This window comes from Dryobates pubescens, chromosome 6 (assembly GCF_014839835.1).
Source record: "Dryobates pubescens isolate bDryPub1 chromosome 6, bDryPub1.pri, whole genome shotgun sequence".
In the NCBI taxonomy this organism is placed as follows: Eukaryota; Metazoa; Chordata; class Aves; order Piciformes; family Picidae; genus Dryobates; species Dryobates pubescens.
This window is the reverse complement of record NC_071617.1, coordinates 12,198,764-12,223,319: the sequence shown is the minus strand read 5'-3', so window position 1 is coordinate 12,223,319 and position 24,556 is coordinate 12,198,764. Positions and strand designations below refer to the sequence as shown.

General features: G+C 41.8%; 2 protein-coding genes across 2 annotated transcripts in view; one reads left to right on the top strand and one right to left on the bottom strand.

Annotated features, from left to right (window-relative positions):
- The window catches only part of SLC2A12 (solute carrier family 2 member 12), a 34,785-nt gene extending 33,413 nt beyond the window's left edge, over nucleotides 1-1,372 (top strand). The window contains exon 5 of the mRNA XM_009907985.2: nucleotides 1,176-1,372. Coding sequence (XP_009906287.2) covers nucleotides 1,176-1,272 — 97 coding nt within the window. The 3' untranslated portion in view covers nucleotides 1,273-1,372. The remainder of the gene's footprint in view (nucleotides 1-1,175) is intronic.
- Nucleotides 1,373-7,539: 6,167 nt separating this feature from the next.
- Nucleotides 7,540-20,929, bottom strand: TBPL1 (TATA-box binding protein like 1). The gene is made up of 7 exons (XM_054162613.1): nucleotides 20,750-20,929; nucleotides 14,349-14,535; nucleotides 13,570-13,652; nucleotides 12,626-12,689; nucleotides 10,858-10,961; nucleotides 10,677-10,771; nucleotides 7,540-8,888 (listed from the first exon to the last, which is right to left on the bottom strand). The coding sequence occupies exons 2-7, from the start codon at nucleotides 14,481-14,483 to the stop codon at nucleotides 8,818-8,820; spliced, it is 552 nt and encodes a 183-aa protein (XP_054018588.1). The 5' UTR covers nucleotides 14,484-14,535; nucleotides 20,750-20,929; the 3' UTR covers nucleotides 7,540-8,817.
- Between the last annotated feature and the right edge of the window lie 3,627 nt (nucleotides 20,930-24,556).

Below are 24,556 nucleotides of genomic sequence, written 5' to 3'. Positions count from 1 at the left end.
GAAAGAAGGCAGAGGTGGGAATATTCAAACTGAAAATAAGACACAGAAGGATCTGGACATGCTGGAACATGTCCAGAGAAGGTCCACAAGAATGATTAGAGGGCTGGAACACCTCTCCTATGGGGACACACTGAGGGAGCTGGGGCTGTTCAGTCTGGAGAAGAGAAGGCTCCGAGGAGACCAAATTGTGGCCTTCCAGTATCTGAAGGGGGCCTACAGGAAAGCTGGGGAGGGACTTTGTAGTGTGTCAGGGAGTGACAGAACTAGGAGGAATTAAAAACAAAACAAAACAAAACAGAAATGGGTAGATTCAGATTGGATGTTAGGAAGAAGATCTTCAACGTGAGGGTGGTGAGACACTGGAACAGGTTGCTCAGGGAGGTGGTAAAAGTCCCATCCCTGGAGGTCTTTAAGGCCAGGCTGGATGTGGCTGTGAGCAACCTGATCTAGTGTGAGGTGTCCCTGCCCATGGCAGGGGGGCTGGAACTAGATGATCCCTAAGGTGCCTTCCAACCCTGACAATTCTGTGATTCTGGAGATTGAAAGTGATTAACATGTGACCAGCCTAGTGGGACAGGCCATCCTGTAGTGGGGTTTGTTGGATTATCAGAGAATACACTTTCTAAAGGGTAAAATGCAGCTCGGCCAGGCTTGAGGGAGATTGCTTATGGCCTAATTAAGAACAGTTATCCCAGTGCTGAAAGCCCAGAGCTAACTGAGCAGCCGAAGCCCCCGGGCCCTCCCTCGCAGAGGTCAGGTTCATGGGCTAAGAAACAGGCGTTTCTGGGGCAGCCTCTGCAGTTTCCCGCCGGGCACCCTTTCCGCCTTCCTTCGTAAAGCCAGGCGGAAATTCACTCGCGGGCCGCAGCGGCCCAGGGCAGAGCAGCCGGGCACGGCGCGCGGACCCTCCCCTGCGCGGGGAGCCGGGCCCAGCAGGGGGAGCCAGAGGCGCCGGGCTCAGAGTGGGGAACCGGCGGCGACGGCCGCCCCCGCGCGGTGAGGCGGGGAAGCGCCACGATCTCCGGAGCATCCCCGGGACGTACCGGTAGCTCGGCGGGGTGCGCGCAGCCTGCCCAGCCGTCCTGCTTTGATCTTAGAAGGCGTGAGCAGCAGGGAAAGCTCTCCATCGGTGTTCAGCGGTAAAACTCTGTGGGCTCTTTGTTTTTATTCTCCAGGAAATACCGGAAGAGCCCCTTGTGCTGGGTGAGCCAGCGCAGAGAGAAACTGGTGCCGGTGGAACTTGCCGAGAGAGAGAAAGAGCAACTCTACTAGATCCGAGACAATCAAAACAGCCTTCACTGGGAAAAATAAAAGAGAGAAAAAAAAAAAGTTCAGTGATGGTCATGCTCTGATGGGACACATGCTATCTTTATTGTACACAAGTTATTCTTTCTTTAATTTCTTAGTAGAGCTTTCACCAGTGGGTGTTTACAGCCAACATTAAAGATTGTTGTAGTTTATAATTTTTTTTTTTAAATCTAGGCTCTGTCTGCTTCAAACCACTATCCCACACTGCCCGTGAGGTTACTTACCTCACAGAGGTTTAGGAAGGATGTTGACTTGCTGGAACGAGTCCAGAGAAGAGCAACAAAGTTGGTGAGGGGTTTGGAACATAAGCCCTACGAGGAGAGGCTGAGGGAGCTGGGGTTGCTTAGCCTGGAGAAGAGGAGACTCAGGGGTGACCTTATTACTCTCTACAACTACCTGAAGGGAGGTTGTAGACAGACGGATGTTGGTCTCTTCTCCCAGGCAAGCAGTACCAGAACAAGAGGACACAGTCTCAGGCTGCGCCAGGGGAGATACAGGCTGGATGTTAGAAAAAAGTTCTATACAGAAAGAGTGATTGCACATTGGAATGGGCTGCCTGGGGAGGTGGTGGAGTCACCATCACTGGAGGTTTTTAGGAGAAGACTTGACGGGGTACTTGGTGCTGTGGGTTAGTTGCTTGGGCGGAGTTGGATTGGTTGATGGGTTGGACGCGATGATCTTGAAGGTCTCTTCCAACCTGGTTTATTCTATGTATTCTATGTATTCTACCTCTTATATACAGGAGGTGAATGGAAATTGTGCATAATTCCAGTTGTTAATATTCAAGAAGAGTTCAGCCTGGGAATGGTGCAAAGAACAACTGGGGTGCCAAGAAGGGATAGACTCATGGGAGCCCACCAAAGATGGGTCTGTTTAGCCAAGCTAAAAAACCAAAGGAAGGGGAGAGGGGTGACTGAAAAGGGTTTGCAGCTCTTTGTCTGTACCTTTGGGAAGACACTAGGGAGAAAATTGGACAGCTATGGAGTGTAAAGGACAGTGTTAATGCAGAACCGGTATGAACTGCTTACAAAATAATGTAGGCTTCAGTTTACTGAGACTTGAAAAAAGGATCTTGTTCATCAGAACTTAATTATTTGTAACACAGAGCATGCTAAGCTCATAAAACAAACTTTACATACGGTTTCCTTGCAAGGGTCAGAATTCAGTGACCTAGGAAATACTCAGAAAACAGCTGAATTTTTTTAATGAGGGGACATTTGCATAATCAGTTACTCTGGACTGAGGATGGTCTTACAGAAGTGGTAAGATTTCTGTGGCTTCCTAGTCCCAAGAAACTTGGAAGCTGGAGGTACCAGAGTTGATGCCAAAATAATTTTACTTCTCAACACAGGGCACACTAGACTTTGACTTTTGGATTCAGGAAGCAACAACTGTGTGGTACAGGGCAGCATAAAGAGAGTTCAGAAACCATAATCATTGCAAATCATAAATTACATTGAATTCTTGGTTATTGCTTAGCAAGTATATCCTGAAGTACTCAACAAGTCTCTACAAAGAATGATCTATATTGCTCCCATAAAAGAATATGGGTTGCCTTTTGCCTTTCTTTTTCTTTTTTTCTTAGAAGGTTAATAGATTTTGTTAGATTTATCGGGTAGATAAATATTTATTAGCAGATAAATAAATGGTTTTTTGTTTAGAGGGGAAAAAAAAAAAAGCATTCTTTGAAAGCATGCTGGCTATCTTAGCAGCCACACAGCAGCATTTCTTCCAGCATGTAACTGAGATTGACACTGTCACCTGGAGTGCAGATACTACTCACTAAGCACATGATCTCACTTTATTTGCTGTCTCATAACATTAAATCCACATGACTGTGTCCTGCATTGAAGGAGCAGTAGCTTACTGATCCAGGTAAAGTTTTACTTCTGAGCAGAGCAGATCAGTTCTGGTCAGATTGTCACAAGGTCACACTTCCAGATACTGACACTGTAAACTTATAGGAACAACACTGTAAATTTATAGAAGCAGGTCTATTTGGACAGTGAGCATGTGTTCAAACCTGAAAAGAAACTATTGAACTTCAGGACATGGTTTGCCAGAAGTCACTGGAAATTTAGCTATCTCAGGGTGGAAGTCTACCGACCAACTCTGTCCCACAACATTCCTGCATTGCAAGCTTTAAGGGAACCAGTATAAAAAATCCTGTTGGACTTTGGCTACAAAGGTCGGGTAAGTAGTTATCACAATGCAGAATGTTTAACTATGCAGATCTCGTGCCATCTATAGAGCTCTGAATTGCTAGGCTGCCGGTTAGCCAGTCAGCTTGTATCTGTCCTGTTTTTTCCGGTCCTGATCCTCACAACAACCTGTGAGACCAGGCTGAATTTAGGGCTGCTTATGGTAGGGATGCATAAGGCTCAGCAAGATGCAGTTTTTGGCATAAACAATGTACCAAAGATTAAGTAAAAACTTCTCATAAGGGATCATGTGAGTCCTCTTGACATTAAGCAGCGAGAGACCAAGCACACTCAGGACACGTGGAGAGACAGTGGAGCTGTGCACCTGAGACAAAAATGACTCACACCAATGAAGCAGTAAGCCTTTTGCCCTGTGGCAAATTGGCAGGTTCCCATCCCAAGCTAAAATTCCACGCTGTGTCACAGGTGCTTCCACAGACATGGAAACCTTTTGGTCCTTTTCTTTGAATTTTACAACAAAAATTGAAGACCTGCTTAGAATTTCCTTTGAGGTCCACAATTCCAATATTGACCAGAAGAGGCTAGAAGAGGTCCCTGTGCTGCTGCATGGGCAGAAGCCCTTGCTCCTTGTGTTTCCCTGACCTCAGCAGTTAACAGTTTACTCCATGCTACAGCAGCAGCAATTGACAAAGGTAAGAGCATTCTTGTAACTTTTGCAAACAATCAGAAAAAGAATGCAAAATGCAGTAGAGCCCAACTACATAGGAGCTGCACAGCGGTGTGAAATGGGGAGAGCTGGATTTGAAGCAGTGGGAGAGAAGATGTGGATGAGAAAGGCACACAGAGTGCAAAGGAGGTAAAGTCAGAGATTGACTCTGGAGAGGGTGGGGAAAGGGAATCAAGTTTTCAAGCCGAGATGTTTCATGCATTGAAAGTTGAATTTGTTACCTTAAATATTCACACTTGGAGGTGTGAGGAAATCAAGATGAGAACATGGCCAAACTGTCAAGATTTGGTGAGGTTTGGGGTTTATTTTTGGGGTTTGTGATTTTTGCACTTTGGGGATCTGCTCTTATTGTGATACAGAGAAGGATTTTTTTTTTTTCAATGTAGTAGGCTCAAAGAAAGAATAGTTTTGACAAACACCAATTTCTTCTTGCTAGAGAAAACAACACATTCTGTTACTGAAATGGAAATAATAGAATATAGAATACAGGGTCAGTCCCACCTGCTGCCTAATGAGTATCTGTCAAGCCTGGAAACCTGGCAAGCACTCACTGAAGAAAAGCAAAAGATCTAGAACTTCTCAAGTGCCAGCAAAGGGCTGCAGGCTGGACCTCATAGAGTAAGAACACTTGTAAAACGATCTTGTCAAAAAAAACAGCCCGAGCCCACTATTTTCTGGGTTCCTGCATGTTAGTATCTTCCTCAGTTTTTCAGCATAGCTGCCTACTGAACTCTCTCCACTTGCTTCATGTCTGGGCTGGAGGACAGTTACCAGTATCACATGTTCTGCTAATTCAGCTTCAGAGCGAGAAATACCAAGGTGACCGAGTGGTTTCCCAAACATGTTGTTAACCACATCATTCTCATACTAACAAGTGCCTGAGATTAAATCTAACAATATAATGTACTTTCAGTAGGATTATATTATAGGAAGTGCATCAACTTCCTGCTCTATGATGTTACTAGGTAGTGAATTACCTACATGCCCAATGGCATCCCCATTTGTTGGCACTATTTTCTGATAGTTGCCCCTAGATAACAGATCTTTGCAAGTGCAAGCCAAGACTGTACTGGCTTACAATGTCTATTCCATCACGTTTAGTGAAATGGACGTCTGAAAAGTCTTTCTCAGTATTGCAGTTTCCCAAACCAACCTCTGCTATAATGAATTTTGTGAGTGTTCCTACAAAAATAAATTTAATTCAGATAATACCATAGAAATTGTCTCCCCACCTTACAGGTTTTGGGTTGATTGTGACCTCTTCTAAGCTTTCCCCCATCCACATCTATTTAGTACAGAAGGAAGTAAAAGTATCTTTCTGAAGAAGCCATTGTTTCAACACTGGTTTAACTGCAGTGACCTTATTAACTTCAGATATGTCCAAAAGGTGATGCTGTAGTCAAGGGCTTTTAAAACTGTTATAGCTGTGGGTTTAATCATAGTTATACAGATTTAACCCTCTGAAGGCACCCCTAGTTGTATTGGCATTTTATAACAAAGCCTGCACATCTGATGACACACAACTGGCAGTCACAACCTCAACTGAAAATACAAGAGGAAACAAAGACATGTCTTAAGAGTCACATCCCTGGATCTCTGAAGCATTCCACAAAATAATTTGTCCCAGATTTAAAACTAATCAGCATCTTCATTAATGGTCTGGAATATGCTTATTAAATTTGCAGGCCATACTAAACTGGGAGAGACTGGGCTGGAACAGAATTCAGAGCTTTGCAAATCCATGAGAAGAGTCTGAAAAAAGCAGGATGCACTTCTGTAAGTGCACATTTTTTTGGGAACACTAATTACAAGGCAGAGAATGACACCAAAAGGAAAAAAAAAAACCAAGGAGCTAGAAACTGCAGAAAAAGACCTAGCGGCTATGACAACTCACAAGGTAGCAATGAGTCAGAGTTATCATTCTGCTGGAAAAAGGAGCCCTTAGTAGGCTGTATAAATAGAACCAACTCTTCTCTTCAAGAAACACGAACTTTTTACGGCACTGCTAGTGCCACAGCTGCGCACCGTGTAGTTTTGCATGGGAGCCACCCTTAGAATCCAGATGAACAGTGCTTTAGAAAACATGGTCACTGAAGAAGACCTCACTGATTGACCTCAAGAAGAAGACCTCACTGCAGGTGAGAGCCAGCAAGTGAGGGCATGCTGCCTGGCCTGGAGTCTATATGACTGCAGAATTTGACAGTGAAAGCCTAGATAAAGGCAGCACAGCACAGCAAAGCAACAAAGACTAACCTCTGAAGATGGGGAAGTGGGTGTTTGTATGCATGTAAAAATCATCACTAGCAGCAGGACTGAGGTGGGGACCGACTGATGCAGGGCAGTGATAGGAAACAGGAGCAATTTCCCCAAGTTTAAATGTACACTCCCAAATGCCCTTCCTCCTCAGAGGTTTTAAAGGGTATTTGTCACCAACAGTTTGAGGTTCTCTTGGAACTAGGATAGGTGAGCACACATCGCAAGGCATCTTTTATTTTCTATTATTCTCTTTTTCAATACTACCCCGCAAGTTTAGTATTGTGCTTTTTATGCTCCCTTACAGTCTGTTACAAAGGCCTCAAACTGCTAGCATGGCTCTAACCAGTATGTCAAAAGAAACAGTTCTTATTTTAATACATTGCAGCTCATTATTACCTTTCATTTTTGTTTTAACAGGCACATTTCATGCTAAGTGACAGTGCTAATGAAAAAGCAAAATGTTCCTCTTACTTCATGGATAAATTTAGGAGACATATGCTTTATAAAAGCTTGAGAATTTCACGAGTAGCACTCCAGTGCTTTGTTAATTTGATACAAAAGAAGCAAGCCTAAGATACCTATTGTAGTTGTAATGGCCAAATTCTCATTCGTTTAGGACTCTACTTTGATCCTGCAAAGCCCATTACAACTTTGTTCACTGTTCAAATACTATTGAAATTTAAGAAAGGAAAAAGCAGAAGGTAACAGGGTTCCCTAATGGTGGTCTACCCCTTGCTTTCTCTGACTTTTCACAAAATCTGAGGTCCACATTCTCTTCTATACAAACTAGAAAGCTCGCACATAAGCATCCCTTTTCTTCATCAAGACTCTTGAACTCAACTTAGTAATTTCCTGGTCGTATGTTCTCTCTTTCCTATGCTGCTTAAAAGGGCTTTTACGAATCTATCATTTCAGGCTTGCGGCAAATTGTTGCTTCTTTTTGTTCTGAGAGATTTGAACCATTACCTCAGACAGGTCAAATACATTATCACAGGCATCTGCTTCTTCAGGATGTTCTCTCACCTCTCTCTTGCAGCTATGACTTCTGCCAGAGTAACAGCTCACGATTTACTATTTTTATACTCACTAAATTCCTTGCAGCGCACAACAGAAGTGTAACATTTCTCTCCAGTGAGATAGGGAAAAAAGACATACATACATTTATACATATTTATTGTAACTTTTTAAAAGTATCATTTGCAGTTATTTTTAAGCATTCACCTCTCTTCTTGCTTCAAATGTGCACTTATTGAGAGAAACATCTACTGGCTTCCAAGTCCAAGATTAATACCAAGAATAATACATGCCACGATCAAGCTTCATTGCTTGTTGGCAGCTCCTGTCATGAAAATATTATACAGTAAGAAGAGTGTAGAAAAGGTCTGTGTTAATAGTTCAGCAATAGGCTGCGGCTGGATTAGTGTGACCACACCATCTTCTTGAGCTGAAGCACACCACCACCTTCCTGAAAACTGAAGTTTACACAGTAACTTTTTCCATTTTGCATCCAGCAGGTGGACAAGGCAGTTGGTTTTTCTACAGTAGCTTCTTCAGCTGATAAGGTCTCCTCATCGTCTACAGGAAAACACTTGCTGTACATCTTTACATCTAGAAACGTCTTCTTGTCATGTAACAGCAAGAAAATACTTGAAGTCGGGCAAGTAGTTAGGAGAACTGGGAACAAACCAAGTTTCATCTTCGGATAAACATACGTAACTACTAGAGAGTTCAATCTAACCCACACACAAAATCTTACACATACTACAAATAGAAACAGAAGTTATCAGCAAAAGACTACTCTTACATTGTTTCAAATTAATTTGCAACTATACAATTTTAACTGTAATAGAAAAAGGGAAAAGGAATATAACAGGGGATGGAGAGAAATATTTTCCAAACTTTTATTTGTGCACATTCATCAGGTGAAAAAGATAACTTTTACAGCTTCTTTGGTGCCCAATATTCAGCATACAAAAATGTAAAAGACTATTCACAAATAAAACACAAGCTCAAACTAAAAAAAAAACCAAACAAACAAAAACCAAAGAAAAAAATGTTTTAAAGGTAGTGCACATCGTGATAGCTTTGCTTATGAATACACAGAAATTACTGCAAAAATAAATAGAATGTCTTTTTTAAAGCAGCAATTTCATATCTTGTAAACTTCCATTTTTACAATACAGCACTGTTAAGAGTAAAATCCAAAAGAACTGGAGTCTACACTGTGGCCATGAGCAAGTAAAAGTCCTTAATCCTCTGCTATGATTGGTCCAGTTTTCCTTTTTTTGCTTTTAGTCCAATGTGCAGCAGTCTTTAAAGGTGCTTGGTTAGGGAACCTAACCATCAAGTGGTGAACTATAAAATTTATTTCCTGCTTTCAAACACGAATGGGTAAATCTGTTCCACGGCACTGGCAACAGCCTTTACGTTTGGCCCTGAGACACATTAAAAACAACAGAAATAGTGGGAAGAGAAAAATTAGGGAAACAGAAATTAAAACAACAGTATCTACAAAACAACGTTAACATTTTTAGGTACTTTATACTGTAAACACAAATAGTTTCTCCCCCATTTCTCCCAACTCCAAGCGTTCCTCTGATTACTGTTACTTCCAAGAAAAGACTCCGGCACGGAATCTGCAAGATGTTCTTCTACACCAGTCAATTAGACTAAAAATAATACTGTAATTTACTTTCCTAACAACTTGGGGGCTTTTTGATTTACTGGCTTAAGCAGTCAGCCCAGAAGGCAGAGGCTGAGTAGCAGAGGTAAAATAAATACTTAAGCTAATCTTCTAGGAATTTTTATTACTGAAAGCCTAGCCATTTTTGTACATCGTTTTAAAAGTCTACCAACAAAAACTACTGCTAAATAATTCCTGGTTTAACCCAACTATGTTTCAAGCCAGGCTTTTTCTTTTTTTTTTTTCCACAAGTACAGAGTCTAACTCTTTAGTCTAGATTTCGCAAATAGATTCACCATTGGTCTTAAGGTAAAACCTGCAAGTCACGGAATGGTTATTGTCTCAGGATGAAGCATCTGAAGGTTATCTAACATGATCTACAAGCGTTTGGGAAAAGAAAAAGAAGAATGAACTTACTAGAGCATTTTATGCAATGAACAATTATGATTGAAAATAAGTGAGCAGTAACATGCCAGAAATTCATCCTGGATAGAAGTTTGGTGCTGCAGATAAATGAAAATAGCAATTTCTCACATGCTTTGATGCCTGTGAACTCAGGGATTTTTTTGCCTCACCTTAATACTTCCGAAGTTTCTTCCAAGTATAGAGAACAGTTCTAAATGGTTCCCAAAAATCATAAATGAGTCATAAATTGCTTCAAGTAATTATGAGAATATTGTTTTAATTTACATGCTCAGTCAGGAAATGGAATGGAATAGGATTCTTCCTCTATTTTCTAACCTGTTGAGTTAAACACTGGCCTAAACCAAGCCTGGTGACAGATACCTGCCTTCTGTGCAGATACTGCATCTTCCTTAAATTTGACTGCTATTACAGAAATGCCAGTGTTAGAGAAAGATACAGGGTTGCAGGAATACATAAAGTGATGGGGATTTGTTTAATGTCATTTTAACAGTTACTCTACTCTCAAAAAAACCCCCAACAATCTGACTTTTTGTATCTGGAAACCTGTGGTGGACACATCACAAGCAAACACAGCCAAGGGTGGAAGACAAAAATTAAGAAAAGAGGGGAAAAACATGGCATGGCATCTCCAAGAGCCAGGACAATCAAGTCTCTCATTGCATGGGAAAAAAATCACTGATGACTAGAACCATCTGGTGGTTCTCTTTCAGTTGAGTCTTAACAGAAGAGAGCACAAATGTGAATTGCAAGTGTTAGTTAACCTCACTTATGACAAAATGCTATGCTGCACTATGAGCCAGTAAAAGAAAGACAATTCTAATATTTAAATAAACAATAAACCCCTGAATTCCCAAGTCCTATCTCACTTTCATTTTTATATAAAAAAGAGGCTATGTACATCCAGTCAAAGTAATTTTTGAACCTACCAATAAGAACACTTCCCCTCCAACTCTTCCCAAACTTGCACTCAAAAACAAAACTAAGTGCTAGCACTGGGAAAAAAAAAAAAATCTCTTCAACATATCTGTTTTAAACACCTTCCTTCCCTAAAGCTACTGGCCCTAAAGTTAAGTATTCCCAACAAGTTAAACATTTATTTTTGACATCAAAATACCTGTAACTGTGATACTGCCTGTGGAAAAAATCTGTAAGGTAGCTCGGAGAGTTTTTATTCTGTAACATACGGCAGGATGAAGTTCTGGTTCATAACTAGAAAACAAAATAAAAGGTAAAAAAGACAGATCTAGAACTGAAAAACTTAACAAGTATGCCAAGACAATAAAATCTTACTGTACCTAGCATGAGGTCTGTTATTCTTCGTGAATTCTGGCAATCTGATCTCAAAGGGCATGTTGCACACTGCTAAAACATTCACAACTTTAAAATCTGTGAAAATTACCTTTTCAAAAGAGAGGGGGAAAAAGACATCAGAAATTCAGTTTACAGCAAGGCAGAGATACGGGACACACAACAAAAAAGTTTATTAATTCTAATTATTTTGCTGATACTTCAAAATGAAAATGTGATTAATTTATTTCAAATAGGAATCTCAGCAGTACTTAACAGACTCCAACTGCTTCCTTTATCCTTCTATGGTAGAGTAACTGTGAAGTAGATACTGCACAGTTACATTATATGGTTATAGTACAGCCTAAGAGAGAAACTGCTCACATTGCTCTACTAAACACCTCCAAACAGAAAGCAAACTAAATGAAATAGCTCATGGAACACTAAAATCATCAGGGAAAAAGCATAAACTTCATTGTTACAAGACTCCTACACAATTTGAAAACTTCTTCGATGCCTTGTTGCTACATAACATTTTTATCAAAGCTAAAAATAAGAAACAGGGTGATAACTGTTTTGTTTCAAATTTCCAGTGGCCAGTACACCAAGCTGTTTTTCTGAAACCCAGCTCAAACTTCTGGCTTTCAATTATTCTTTATCACAGCTATTTCAGATGACAACAAAGCAACAAATAACAGTGCTGAGAAGTCAGTGCTGGCAATATCACTGAAGAAACTTTTGTTCATTTTCTGAGATTGCCTGAACTTAAAATGACCATTCCTCAGTCAAAACTTTTTAGAGGGATACTACCAATAGAAGCAATTTATCCTTACAAAAGGTCAACTATCAATTTAATCTTCAAAATATGTTCCACTTAAACTGTTCACTTTATAATAAAACTTTGTGCATCTACCCTGGAAGCACTGTTCACGTCACTGATACAATGTTCCATTCCAACTTCAAGTGGCTGGGTTTCATGTATATATTCCTAACAGTGTCCAACTTCTGCTTGGGTCTGACGCAGCATTACCAGGATGCCGGTCACCACTGCCTTTATTTACTACAAGCACAGCTAGCTCCTGCCTGCCAAAGGACAGGCACTGTGCCTATTTAACTACCTGTCCATAAACAGCATAAGTGAATGCCAGAAAGCTTTAGAGTACTTAAATATGTCATTTGAACTCATTCACGTTGCTGGTTTTCAGCCTTTACTATGAAATGCAATGGCAGTGTGTGCCTGGTAATGCTAACCCACAGCCAGAAAAAAGAGGGGTTTCACGTCCAAAGTGTTTTATTTGGTTTATTTCCTGCTCTGCCACCTGACAGTGCAGAAGCATTTCTGCCCCCTTTAATGACAGAAGCTCAAACTTGCACTTAACAGACATATCTGCTATTTTATCAGAAATAAGGAATATGATGTTCAAACAACAGTTAAGATTCATGCTCTTCAGCACTTCTTCCAAGTAAGTCTTTCAAGATATTGTAAATGCTGTCCAAGAAACATCTGTAGGTGGTTCGTTTATTAAACAAGTTTTGTTGTTCATTAGCCAGCAAAGAAGCACTGCTCTGAGCTGCCAAAGGAAACTCAAATCCACAAAAACAAATCAGCTCCTCTTTAACCAGCATCTGGAAAATGTATGCAGACACAAAAGGGGTATCTGAGGGAAAACGTGTTCACTGCTAAATAATTGTTATGCTCCCTCCTTTTTCCTTCTTTCTAATAAATGGACTACCAGCCTTGCTGAAGTCATTAAAGTGCTTTTTCATTAGAATTACCTGAAAACCTAGTTTCTGTAGACTACGAGCTAATCGTCTGGCACCAAATTTAGCTTCTTCTTCACTATAAAGGAGAGAAAAGAATCAATCTATCATTGACAGAAACAGACTGTATGCTTATGTGCACACATACCACAACAGCTACTCAGACTACAAAACAGTGCATAGTGCATGAACCATGATCACATGGAGAGTCCTCATTTTATCCTAATGTACACATTACAATTTAACTATCCAGATGGGTTCTTTATGCCCCATTTGAACAGTATCTTCACACTTGGCCCCAGCTGAAGTGGGAGATGTATTTTGATCACATGCGATACTTAAATACTCTGAGGAGACAAATACAATCACGCCTAGTCTGGAGTGAACATTCTGAAAATCATCTTCTATTTTGAAACAAAGACCAGGAATAGAAAGTATGCAAGTTTATTACTGTACCTTGTCCTTACTCCACAACAGACATAACTTAAAGGAACCCAGCTCTTAATAACTTAGCAAGTCTCAGATGCATCTAACCTGACAATTGCATTTGCTTCTTTCTAGTCCCTCAATACTGTATAACTCAGTTAAATTCAGGTAGGTTTTCATGAAAGAGATCTCCCTCTCAAAAAAAAAGTCATCCCTTCCCAAGTTTCAAGGTTTGGCTAAACCCAGAATTCTTAAGAGACCTGTCAAATAAAGTCTCTAGGATTATCTTCATAAAATAATTTTCACTGCTGGTCTCCCACAAGGCTGGACTGATGCTGCTTAAGATTTCAACTCACTCTGATGCAGACATTTCACATACAAAATTTCCTTCTAACCATGCAGCTTGGCAAGGATCTATGTGTAACCCAATGTGAGTGAATCTCTGCAGTGGCAATGCTGCCTCTTGCCATCTTTTGCATTGCTTTCAAATAGATAAGCATTTACAGCTAAAGAAAGAATCCTCATGAACTCACCTTGTGGCTCCTGTGCAAATAACTTTTCCTGAGGACCAAATTGTGGCCGTAATCCTAGGTTTCCTAAGCTTCATTAATACTTTCTAAAAAAAGAAAAAATAGAAATGGAAGAGCTGGGAATTAGTGGTAGTTCAATTTCATACTGGAAAATAGATAAATAAACAAACAAATCGTTAGACAAATCAACTGTTACACTAATACTTCCTTTATTTTTTATAACCCTGAACTGTCCCTTCATCTCTTTCAGTAATTAAACAAAACCAACAACAACCCACAAACTACAAAAACAACAAACAAAACCAAACCCAGCTCCTGAGAAGGGCAAAATATGCATGTAATAGCTCAGCCAGTTTCAACATTCACAAAATAGATTAAATGAAACTATTCTCCTCTGAATAAGATGCTGAAAGCCCTGAGAATTGTACTGGTTTTTTTCCTTATTACAGTGACTCCCAAACTGCTGCCTTCTCATCAGGATCTATTCTCTTGACAAAATTATCACAAGGCAGACAATACTGACCCTGAGGTATAAGAGTTTTCATCTCCTCTTATACTAAATATTCACTTCACTATTTGCAGTCTTTTGAAACACTATTTACCCACTCATCCTACTGTATGTTTAGTATATGACACACCAAATGTCCAACATAACAGAAATTCTGAAATAAAGCTGTATTTTTCCTCTATCCACCATACACAGGTATCAGACAAAAAACCCCAAAGTTTATCTTGAGGAATATTCTTAAAAACAGGTAACTGAGGTACATTAAATCTCTTACCCCAACATCACGCTTGTAAATCACATTTGCACCCTCTAGCGCGATCTTCCTCAAGTTTAAATGACATCTTGTTCTAAAAACACACACTACATTTGTGATTAAAATGTCCAATGCAACATCACTGTCCGCATCCATTGGGGTGATTTACAACTCAGTTTTCCCACCAGCTCACCATGAAGATCACATCCTGAGAAATGAAAAGTAGAGAGTTAAACACAGCAGGAGAAAATGGCCTACTAACGCCACTGTATACATCCTTCCTTTAAATGAGACAAAAAGCAGAAGTGATTACACTCTGACTCATCTAAGTTAACTGTGTGTGGGGAGGGTGGGTGTCTGTATGCTAGAAAATAGGTTACTTGTTTAAAGCCATGTTGCCAGACTTCACAGAAATGAAGTGTGCATACATATATATAATATTTAAACTTGCCAGTTAAATATGTTACAACTCTTACCAACTATATTAAGGACACAGTAAAGATTACTGAAACTTTTTCCATAGCTCCAGTGGATAATCTTTCCTCAACTCATTTGAGGATGTCATTAGACACCTCAGGAAAACGCATTTCTCTGACTGCTGAAGTTGATAATTCTGAACAGCTTGACATTTGTGTTGGAATGGATGAGCCTGCTAAGTAACTTTGAACTAACATGGGTTACACAAACTGCAGCCCTGTAGACAGCTTGCTATCACAGCTTTCCCATCTTCATCCAGCACTCTTGGCCTATCTCTCCCAGTATAATAGCACAATGCAAACTATACAAAATGTCCTGCCCAGGCAGTAAGAGCCTGGGCTGAGCTGCAGTGGCCTCTCACTCCCTTCTGTACTGCCCACAGGAACTGCACAGAATGAGCGTATTGTACATGCAGGGCAGAACCGAGTGGTTTTGAGGAAAAGGATGAGTGAATCATGAAGGCACAGGATGGCTGACCACTGTATGCACAGCACACCTAAGACACCAGGAAGTGTCCAGTCTGCCTGTGCACATTGAAGGTGACAATTCTAACACACCTCAACTGGGGAGAACGATCATGAGATGAAGAGTTTGGCTACCATTCAGCCCAGCCTGAGGCTGCTTGACATCTCAAATCTCAAGTGAAGTATTCGGTGAAAGGAGAGGAGAAAAGAGCAAGATTATACCTGGTATACAGTAAAAAGGACTTTTATCAAAATAGTTCATTCAGTATTTTTCCTTTGTAGAACAATCTAAAAATCCTGGTTTTACTCCAGGAGCAGAGGACAGAGGCAATATTTATCTTGATCCATTCAGCTAAAATTTTAGTAGCATTTCATCCAAAAGGAACACAATAGAAAAATAAAAATCAAAGAAAAATAGTCAGATATATGAAATGCTCTACAGAGTTATTGCCATGGAGGAAGCAGGAGACTATGCAAAGAGAACAGCAATATATGTAAATAGGCTGCAATGTACTTATATCACCTCGACTGTTTTGGCCTTACATGCTATATCACAAATCTTCAAGATACAAAATTAACATTACAAGTATTTTCATCTGACTATGACTTTCTAAACATCATGCCACAGTCTCTAATCAAACTCACTCAAAGTGCACTTTCGACTACAATTCACCAACAACACAGAAGTAATAAACTACAAGGCAGGTGTGCATAATGTACTTGGACAACTGCTGTGACAGTTGCTGCTTCCACTGTGCAGCTTGTTTCCAGCTGAAAGAATTATTCTGTAATTGTTGCCTTGTCCAATGTAAAAAAACCCAAGAGAGATGAAAACACAGAAGAGAGGTGAAGAAACAGCAAGAGAAAAGCAGAGAAAACAAAGGCTATGTGTAGGGCTTGGGGGGAAAGCAGGCAAAGAGGAGAACAAAGAGTAACTAATTAGTATTCCTGGATCCTTCTTTTTAAACTAAAAATTATATAAATTCCCAAAGTTAGAAATTACTTATCCCATCTGGTTTTGATGGACTACTACAGATTGGGTTAGCAATTTATGGCACTAGATCCAAAGATAGCACATGTGCAGATTTTGAATGGCATGCAGGCAGGGCCAGCACAGAGCTGGAACCCGTGGCATCCTCAGAGAGGCATTTGTGTTCCACCCTGGCTCCAACTCTTGGCTCTCACTGAGTTCACTTACTGGAACCCAGGAGTGATTGCTATATGCGAAAACAAGATGCCTCAGATCAGCAGTGTCTCCCAATTATCAGCAGGTTTCTGCTGGCACCCTCCATCTCTACACTCTGAATTAATATCAGTGCCACACATAACACCGTTGAAAGGTTGCTAACTGCTAAGCGAGCCGTAATACTGTATGACAATGTCCTCATAAAATTCTGATGGCTTGTCTTCCATCAGGGGAGAAAAGTCATGTGCTTATTCTGAACAAAGGAAAAGGTGGTTGAAAGAGAGGAAAATTAAAATTTTAAAGGAAAAGATCTCTCCTGAAACAGGGATCCACAGACAAAAAAAAAGAACATCACCATGCTGTGAAGCTAGCTGTCAGTAAGGATGTTTTCAGCAATGAGGGTGTACCTTGCTTAGAAGTAGAGTTTACTCTCACAGGTTTTAATGGGAGAAAAACTACACAATTTTACAGTAGTGTGCCCCCACTTTCATTACCATGTTCTGAAAGCTCAAGACAACAGAAATTGAATTTGAGCTCTAGCTAATATGTTTTGTGACATTCACTTCAAAAGGGACATCACTTCTCAGAGAAGCTGTAGCGGAACACAGCATAAAAATACCAAAACCTGCCTTTAATGTTACTTGAGGTAACAAAAGCATTTCATTGCTAAACCCACTTGAATATTGAACATTTCAAATACTAATTGCCAAGCTTTTCTAATCTGTATTGAGAAAACTTTTTATTTGCTGATGCTAAACACTGAACCTGTATCTAAGTGTTAATATTTTTGAATGCACCCATTCCATTTAGTATAGAAACACAATGTTAACCTCTTCCAAGGGATAGTTCAAAGGCATAGGTAAATGAGAATGTTTCTAGACTGGGATACTTCTGTTCAAGAAGTGAGTGAGCACAACCTTATTACAACTTCTGTCTTGAACATTTAATGTCTCACACTGTACAACAACAAAGAAAAAAAAAAATCAGAGAAAAGACATCCTGCTGCCTTTGTTTGGGAAGTCTCCAAGAAATACAAATTCATAGAAACCATGCGAACAGAAGCAAGCTAAACTTAAAAATAAAATCAAAATACATCCACTACAGAAAAACACACACTGAAGATCATGTTTATTAAAAAAAAAAAAAAAAGAAAAGTATAAACTTATTATATTTAAAAAGAAACCAACCAAGAAATCAACACCATATGCAGTTCTTATGCATGCCTATGGCCAGTAGCATGGCTAGCTGGAACACAGAAGTCCTGAACAATATTCTTCTCTTTCCCAGTTTTCTCTTGTCTCTGTGCTATTGCTGCACACTACTGTATCCCTGCTGCATAGCCATGATCTGGTAATTTATATCTCAAAAGATGGATTTCTGCATTTCTGTCTCCTATCTGCAAAACAGGGGGGAAATGCTCCCATGGTTTTACAAATACATTCTGAGGCATGCAACAGCTTGCCATAAGCCTGTTACTATTCCATATTTATGCATTTACACTTGCAGAACAGAGGGACTGCAGAGAAACCAAATATCTTATTCTTTTCAGTTCTGGATTTGCAAATGCCCAAGCTGATTTTATTAAGCTCAGCCTAAGTTTTGTTGATTAATTTTGCTCGAAGAGTCTCCCATCTGAACTTTAAAATTCTGGCAGCTTAAATCTCATTTCTAAAATTATCTTTTCCTAGTTAATGCTAATCTAGTAACAAGCTAAAATTGAAAAGAAAATAATTTACTTGTCTATATGTGCATTTCTTTAAACTTATGTATTGCATTCAGTATTCTCCAGCACAAGAAACTAGTCTACTTTGATTTCAACATCTTACATGAGTATAACACAATCTGCCTCAAGGATGAAAAAAAAGCTAAATACATCTTTGCAAGAGTTTGCATAATTTTATTAAGTAAATTTTTAAAGTTTGTTCTTTCTTTTCAACATAAATTTCAGGGATAGACCTGGAATATTACCTCAAGAAGAAAAAAAAAGGTAGATAAGTAAAGCATGATAATACACATAAAACCCACAAAACCTAACTCAAGGATATTTGACACTGTAATGTATTCTATACTGAAACATGAGAAACTTCCCAGAATAAGAAATACTTTGGAAGAAGGAATGAGCACTCAGGCTCTTAAACAAAGCACTACCCAGGCACCCCCAGTTAGGACACAGCCACACTATTTTAGATACTATATAAAAACACATGAAGATAATCATCCTGCACTGAAAGCTTACAATCTAAAAAAAGCCAGCACTCTCTGCCTTCAAAAGGTCCAAAACAACCACGCTATCACCATCAAAGAGAGGGGAAAGGCACTTGGGATGGAGTATATAAACAAAGTATTTTAAGCTTTTGGCTACCTTTGATCCAAGAAACTCAGAGCTATAAAGGTAGATGAGGGGTATTTAACAATGGTTACGTTAGTGTCAGAAGAGTTTAATAAACACCTTTTTTACCAGCAGTCTAAGAATAAGCAACTTCCACTGGTTATTTTTAATTTTGCTCCAAAGCAGTTCACCAACTCCACCAACAGTTCCAACAGCCCAGCTGAAGGGATATCTATCACTGCTGCACCACAGGCATTCATCAAACTAATGCTTAAAGAGCATTTTGGAAAAAAGCTAACAGGAATCTTCACAGGAGGCTTCCATATGAGAACAGAGAGTGCACAAAATAAAGTCCATCAGGAACAAGAGGCGGCGATTACATCCATCCACGGAAAGCACATTTGTAAAGATCTGTGTTCAGCCCCTCAGGAAGCAGGTCCATATGAAATGCTGGAGGTGACAAATCTCTGAAATTTGCTTGAATTCTTAGATAAGAAATGGTCAGGGTAGCAGGTGAATGCCTCCCCAGACCTGAGAGCAACACAGCTACTACTGCTCTTATAGAAAATCCTCTGGTCCAAACAACTTTCCAGTTACAGCCGATGAGCAAGCGAGACATGCTTTTAATTCTTCTTGTCTCTAGTGGCAAGTTAAATCGTCCCTATAGCAAAAGGCCATTTTGAAGTTAATAGTCTCACCTTTCAAGATTTGCACAGTCATGACAACTTCCTACAGGAGAAAATTTCCAAGTACACATAAAACCACTACCAAAGTCTGTCCACTTAGACCAATGCACAGAATGATGATACCAGCTATACGATAAGCAAGTAGGGCACAAATGCCCAATCCTGTCAAACCTCCCAGATATGCCTGCTTCACTTCCATGGACCCAGGGTCTTCCAATACAAATCCAGTGACAGGAATAAAGTCAGTTTATAGAACAAGACCAAGAAGCTTATTTTTATATCATTCATAAAGTCTTTCCTCATATCTTTCTCATCAAAAAAGGTCTATCCATATTCAAAGCAAGATTCACTTGCATCCAACTTAGTGTCATCTTTCCCTTACAACATCCTGTTACAGCCAAATAGCAAGCATTAAGAACAATCCTTCAGATCTTCATGATGCATGGAAGGCTGTCAAAAGTATGACAAAAGTATGAATCCATTGGTTAGGTGCCCATTAGAACTTGATAAAACATTGCAAAGAAATAAAAATCTGCTTTGCTGTTACAAAATATTGTAACACAACAGGTAAGCCTCTCGTCCCTCTATCAGTCAAACATCTACGATTTGCGTGCCTCGACTGAGGAAATTTAAGTACTGTTCCTATCCACACAACCTGGAATCTCACTCAAAGCGCTACATGAACCAGTGTCACAACACTCAGGTTAACAAATAACTCATTCTTTTCCCCTTTAAACCCAGCCAAAAACTTATCCGGCCACCCCTGCGAAAACAAAGCACCCGGAGAGGCGGCCTAGCCACGCCGGTCTCTGCCGCTCGGCAGCGCTGGTTTATGAAGCGCTTCGTTACCTGGAGCGGCGGCGGCAGCCGCTACAGGGGACGGGGCCGTTACAAAGCCTCCGGGGCCGCGCACGCTATTTCGGGGAGTCGGGAAAGGGGGCAACCGGTGGAAGACTCGTGGAAACCTCGCGGGCTGCCGGAGAACGGGCCGTTTCCCAGGGAGGATGCTCTGCCCCCTTCCTCTCTCCGACACGGCGGCCCCAGCCACGCACTGCCCGCCGCAGGGGGCAACGGACCGCGGCGGAACGAGCCAGCAGGGCCGCAGCGAGGCGGGGCGGGGGAGCGGGAGGAGGCCCCATGCTGCCTCCCTCACCTCAGCTGGGAAGGGACGGGTGGGAGCGGGACAGTGGGGGGTGTGCACGCGAGGACCCGACGGCCGCGTCGGCCGAGGCGGTGGGGAGGAGGAGGAGCGCGGCCCGTCGGCGGGCGGCAGCCGTTACCGTGCGGGCAGGCGGGCAGCTGGGCGGGTGGCGGCGGTCGGGGCGGGGCGGAGCGGGGTGCCGGTTGCTAGGCGCCCCGCCGCTGGCGCCCGGCGGCGTTCCGGGTCCTAGGCCGACTCCCCGCGACAATAAACATCCCCCAACGCCGTGGGCATAGACACGGCGCCGGCTAGAGCGGCCACCGGAAGTCACGACGGCGGGAGGGGAGGAAGGGGGCCGCGCTAGCAGCGTACTTCCGCTTTCGTCTGCCGCCCCCTGAGGCGCTGCTGGCTGCGAGCGCCGGCACTGCCCGGAGCGAGGAGCGTGAGCGGGCGGCTCCGGGCTGCCCCGCTGTGGCCGAATCGGGCAGTTACCGCGCCAGCCCTTTCTCCGAGGCGCTGAAGTCCGCTAGTGCCCGCCGCCTGTTGTAGTGTTGGCGCTGACTCAGCGCCCCAGTTCGGGCGCAGGGAGCCTTTCAGCTGTGCCAGGGCATCCGTCGTGAACTGCCCGCGAGCAACCGCGTTGCTTCAGAGCTCTCTCGGGAGCTGGCGAGGCCGCGCAGCAGGCGGGAAGGTTTTGGTTTGCTTTGATTTGGTTTTCTCGTGGCTTCCAGCAGGCTGGAAGCAGCTGTCTGCAGTGGGCCCGTGGTACTCTGCTTTTGCCAGCTGATCCAGGCTTTATGCCATCGCCTGCGGTAGCACCTTTGGCAGCAAACCAGCAGGAGATGTGATCCAGTTTGTGGGTCGGATGGTGTGAATACTCATGGCACATAACTGTTTATTTTCTGTGAGGCTACTTGCCCTTAGGCCACTTGATCTTGTTACACCTTGATCCCTGGCTTGGCTGCTCTGTGTGCAGTCTGAGTGAACGGAGCAGTCAGCGCTGGTCGTGACCCAGTCCAGCAGTCCTGTGTTAGGATTGCTGCTGCTGCCGCACACATGGCATGTTCCACTGTAGCAGGAACCTGGTCACTGCCTCTTCTCGCACAAAAAGCATGCTTTAAGAATTGTATATTTCAAGCAACATTGTTTGGTACTGAAGGGACAGTCCACAGCAGTAAGCTGTGGTACCTTGGTGTGTGAGCAGATTACTGAACCCAAGTGAAATAAAGGATATGAGCAGCTGACTGAGAAGCCTCAAATAGTCTGGCCTTGAGCGTTATTTTTTTAAAAATAGTTTTAATGTTAAAATGACTAAAGCAAAACTGCTGCTTTGCACTTTCCCAATATGCAAATTGTTTCATCTTTGCAAAGTGAGCACATGGTGCATTCTTTGACTGAAGAGAGAAGGTGATGTGAGGACTCAGTGAGGGTGGCTGGGATGACACTGCTTCTGTCCAGGGCAGTCTTCCAAATTGGGCGCTGCATCACCTGCCTGTAGGGTGTGGAGTCTGTGATGAACTGCCTTACAGCTATGCTTACCTGTTCTTATGGAAAACCTTTTTGTTCACTTGGGAACCCAGAAACAAATGAGTGTGACTGCAGTGTGGCCAAAGTGAAGAATTAAATAAAGTTGCCAGGTTGACTTTAGGCTTATAAAGATACATCAGACATGAAAAGTATATATGTGTGTGTATATATACATATATATATGTGTGTGTGTGTGTCTGTGGTGGAGAGTATTCATGTCTATTGACAATTTTTTGAAACTGAGGTTCAGTAATTAATGTAGTTTCTGTGTGTGAAGTATGAAAGATAGAGCGAACAGTGACATTTAAATGTTGAAGTCTTCAGAGCTGGGATGCTTCCCTCTGCAAGCTTCAATTAAATCCTCAAAATGCTTTACTGAGTTCACTTGTCAAGAGTAGTTATTTCGGATTCTCACTTCAAATCAGCTGCGCGTACGTCGGTGACAGAGCTGCTTGCTGATGCTGGGCTTGTCTCCCTGTTGCAGGCGGGCTTCACAGCAGCGAGTGGCTTCGCTGCCTCCCCGCGGCTTCTTGCAGAACAGATCTGCCGTATGTAGGTGAAAGTGGTCAAGTAAGGCGAGCTTTTGAAAAGAGGGAATCTGAATTTATAGCAACAGTTACCGAAGTTCAGTAGCTGCTCTCGAGTGCCTTAAGGCTGTTTTGTTCTGGGATTCAGCATAAAGGCTCTGAGTCATTACAATTAACGCTGCTACTGGGTGGTAGATTGTTATGATGTCTTCTTGACAGTTCTTTTGAGGTTCTGTATAGCTGTTTCACAACAGATGCTAGTGGTTGCTTTTTTTTCCCTGCCTTTTTTTTTTATCCTGAATGCTGATCACATAGGCAAGTTATGAAGAAAAGCTTTATAAACCTTGATTTTGCTTAAATTCCGACTGAGCTGCTGGGGTTTTTTTTTGTTGTTGCTGTTGGTTTTTTATCATGTTCATAAAAGTCCACATAAATTAAACACAAAATGTCTTCTAGAAAATATGCATCTATTGCCTATACACTTGCTTGCTCTTTTCAGGATATGACTTTTTTTTTTCTTCTTCTTCTTTTTTTCCCCCAGCAGGTGTTCCACAGAAAAGTGCAGTAATCACTGAACATTAAGATTTCTGTGGGGTTTTTTGTTGTTCGGTTGGGTTTTGATTGGGGGGAGGGGGAGGGTGGGTTTTTTTGTTTGTTTGTTTGGTTTGGTTTATTGATAAAGAGCTGAACCTCATCATTTCAAAGTTTTGGCTGCTCTGAAAAGCCTGAGCGTTCCCATTTTACATGTTCTGCAGATCACAGAATCACCAAGGTTGGAAGAGACCTCAAAGATCATCAAGTCCAACCTGTCACCACAGACCTCATGACTAAACCATGGCACCAAGTGCCACGTCCAATCCCCTCTTGAACACCTCCAGGGATGGTGACTCCACCACCTCCCTGGGCAGCCCATTCCCATGCCTAACAACTCTCTCAGTGAAGAACTTTCTCCTCACCTTGAGCCTAATCTTCCCCGGTGCAGCTTGAGACTGTGTCTTCTTGTTCTGGTGCTGTTTGCCTGGGAGAAGACACCAACCCCCTGCTGGCTACAACCACCCTTCAGGTAGTTGTAGACAGCAATAAGGTCTCCCCTAAGCCTCCCACACCTTTAAATACGTATTTGCAAAATACTAAAATCTGTGCAAGTATTTATGATCCCATTAACATGGAATGCAAATAAGGTGCTTGATCTCCTAGCTAATTTGACAAGGAAGTTTATCACTTGTGCCTGCCTCCACATGTGTATAGTTACAATGTTGTTCCTGTCCTTACATTCTCCTCCTCCTGCTCTCCACCACTCTGTGTATTTCTAATTTGGCTCCCTAGCTTCCTCAACTACTATGACTGAGATGTTAAGGATTTCCCACCTACAGGAACTGTGTCCTCATCAGCCTCTTGCTATTGCTTGTTCTAACTTACCAGATGCAGTTGTGATATCAAGCAGGGAAGGCACATACAGGCCACTTCTAGCACTGGTGCTTCCTTACATGTGATTTCATTTTCCTATGCCTTTCCTTTTCAATCCATTGTTTGGGGAGTGAAGAGGAGATGGAGCTGTGGGGAGGATGTTTCCTGTGCTTGGACCTTCTGCAGTGTGGTCTCCTTGGGACCATCAGCACTGTCATGGTAAAAACAAGGATAATAAAACTTTAAGACACTGCACATATTTTCATTCTGTCATTACAGCAGTAAGAGTGAACAAAGATGCATGCAGTTTCATTATGTTGTTATTACTCATCACACTGAAGCAAATGCTTGGTTATCTGTATTTTTCTATTTTTACAGGCCTAATTTTCTATCAGATAAGATCCAGTGCAAGGTAGACTGTGTGAAAGCGTAGTGGGGAGAGTAGAAAGCTGGATGCCCCCTTGAGGCATGCCACAATGAAGGCT

Excerpts from the sequence above, each read along its gene's own strand:
- TBPL1 (XM_054162613.1), bottom strand. The coding sequence starts at position 14,483 with ATGGATGCGGACAGTGATGTTGCATTGGACATTTTAATCACAAATGTA. Across the intron at positions 10,962-12,625 it reads TACAGAAACTAGGTTTTCAG|GTAATTTTCACAGATTTTAA; the intron begins GTAATTCTAATG and ends TCTTTTGAAAAG. Across the intron at positions 10,772-10,857 it reads AATAACAGACCTCATGCTAG|TTATGAACCAGAACTTCATC; the intron begins GTACAGTAAGAT and ends TTTGTTTTCTAG.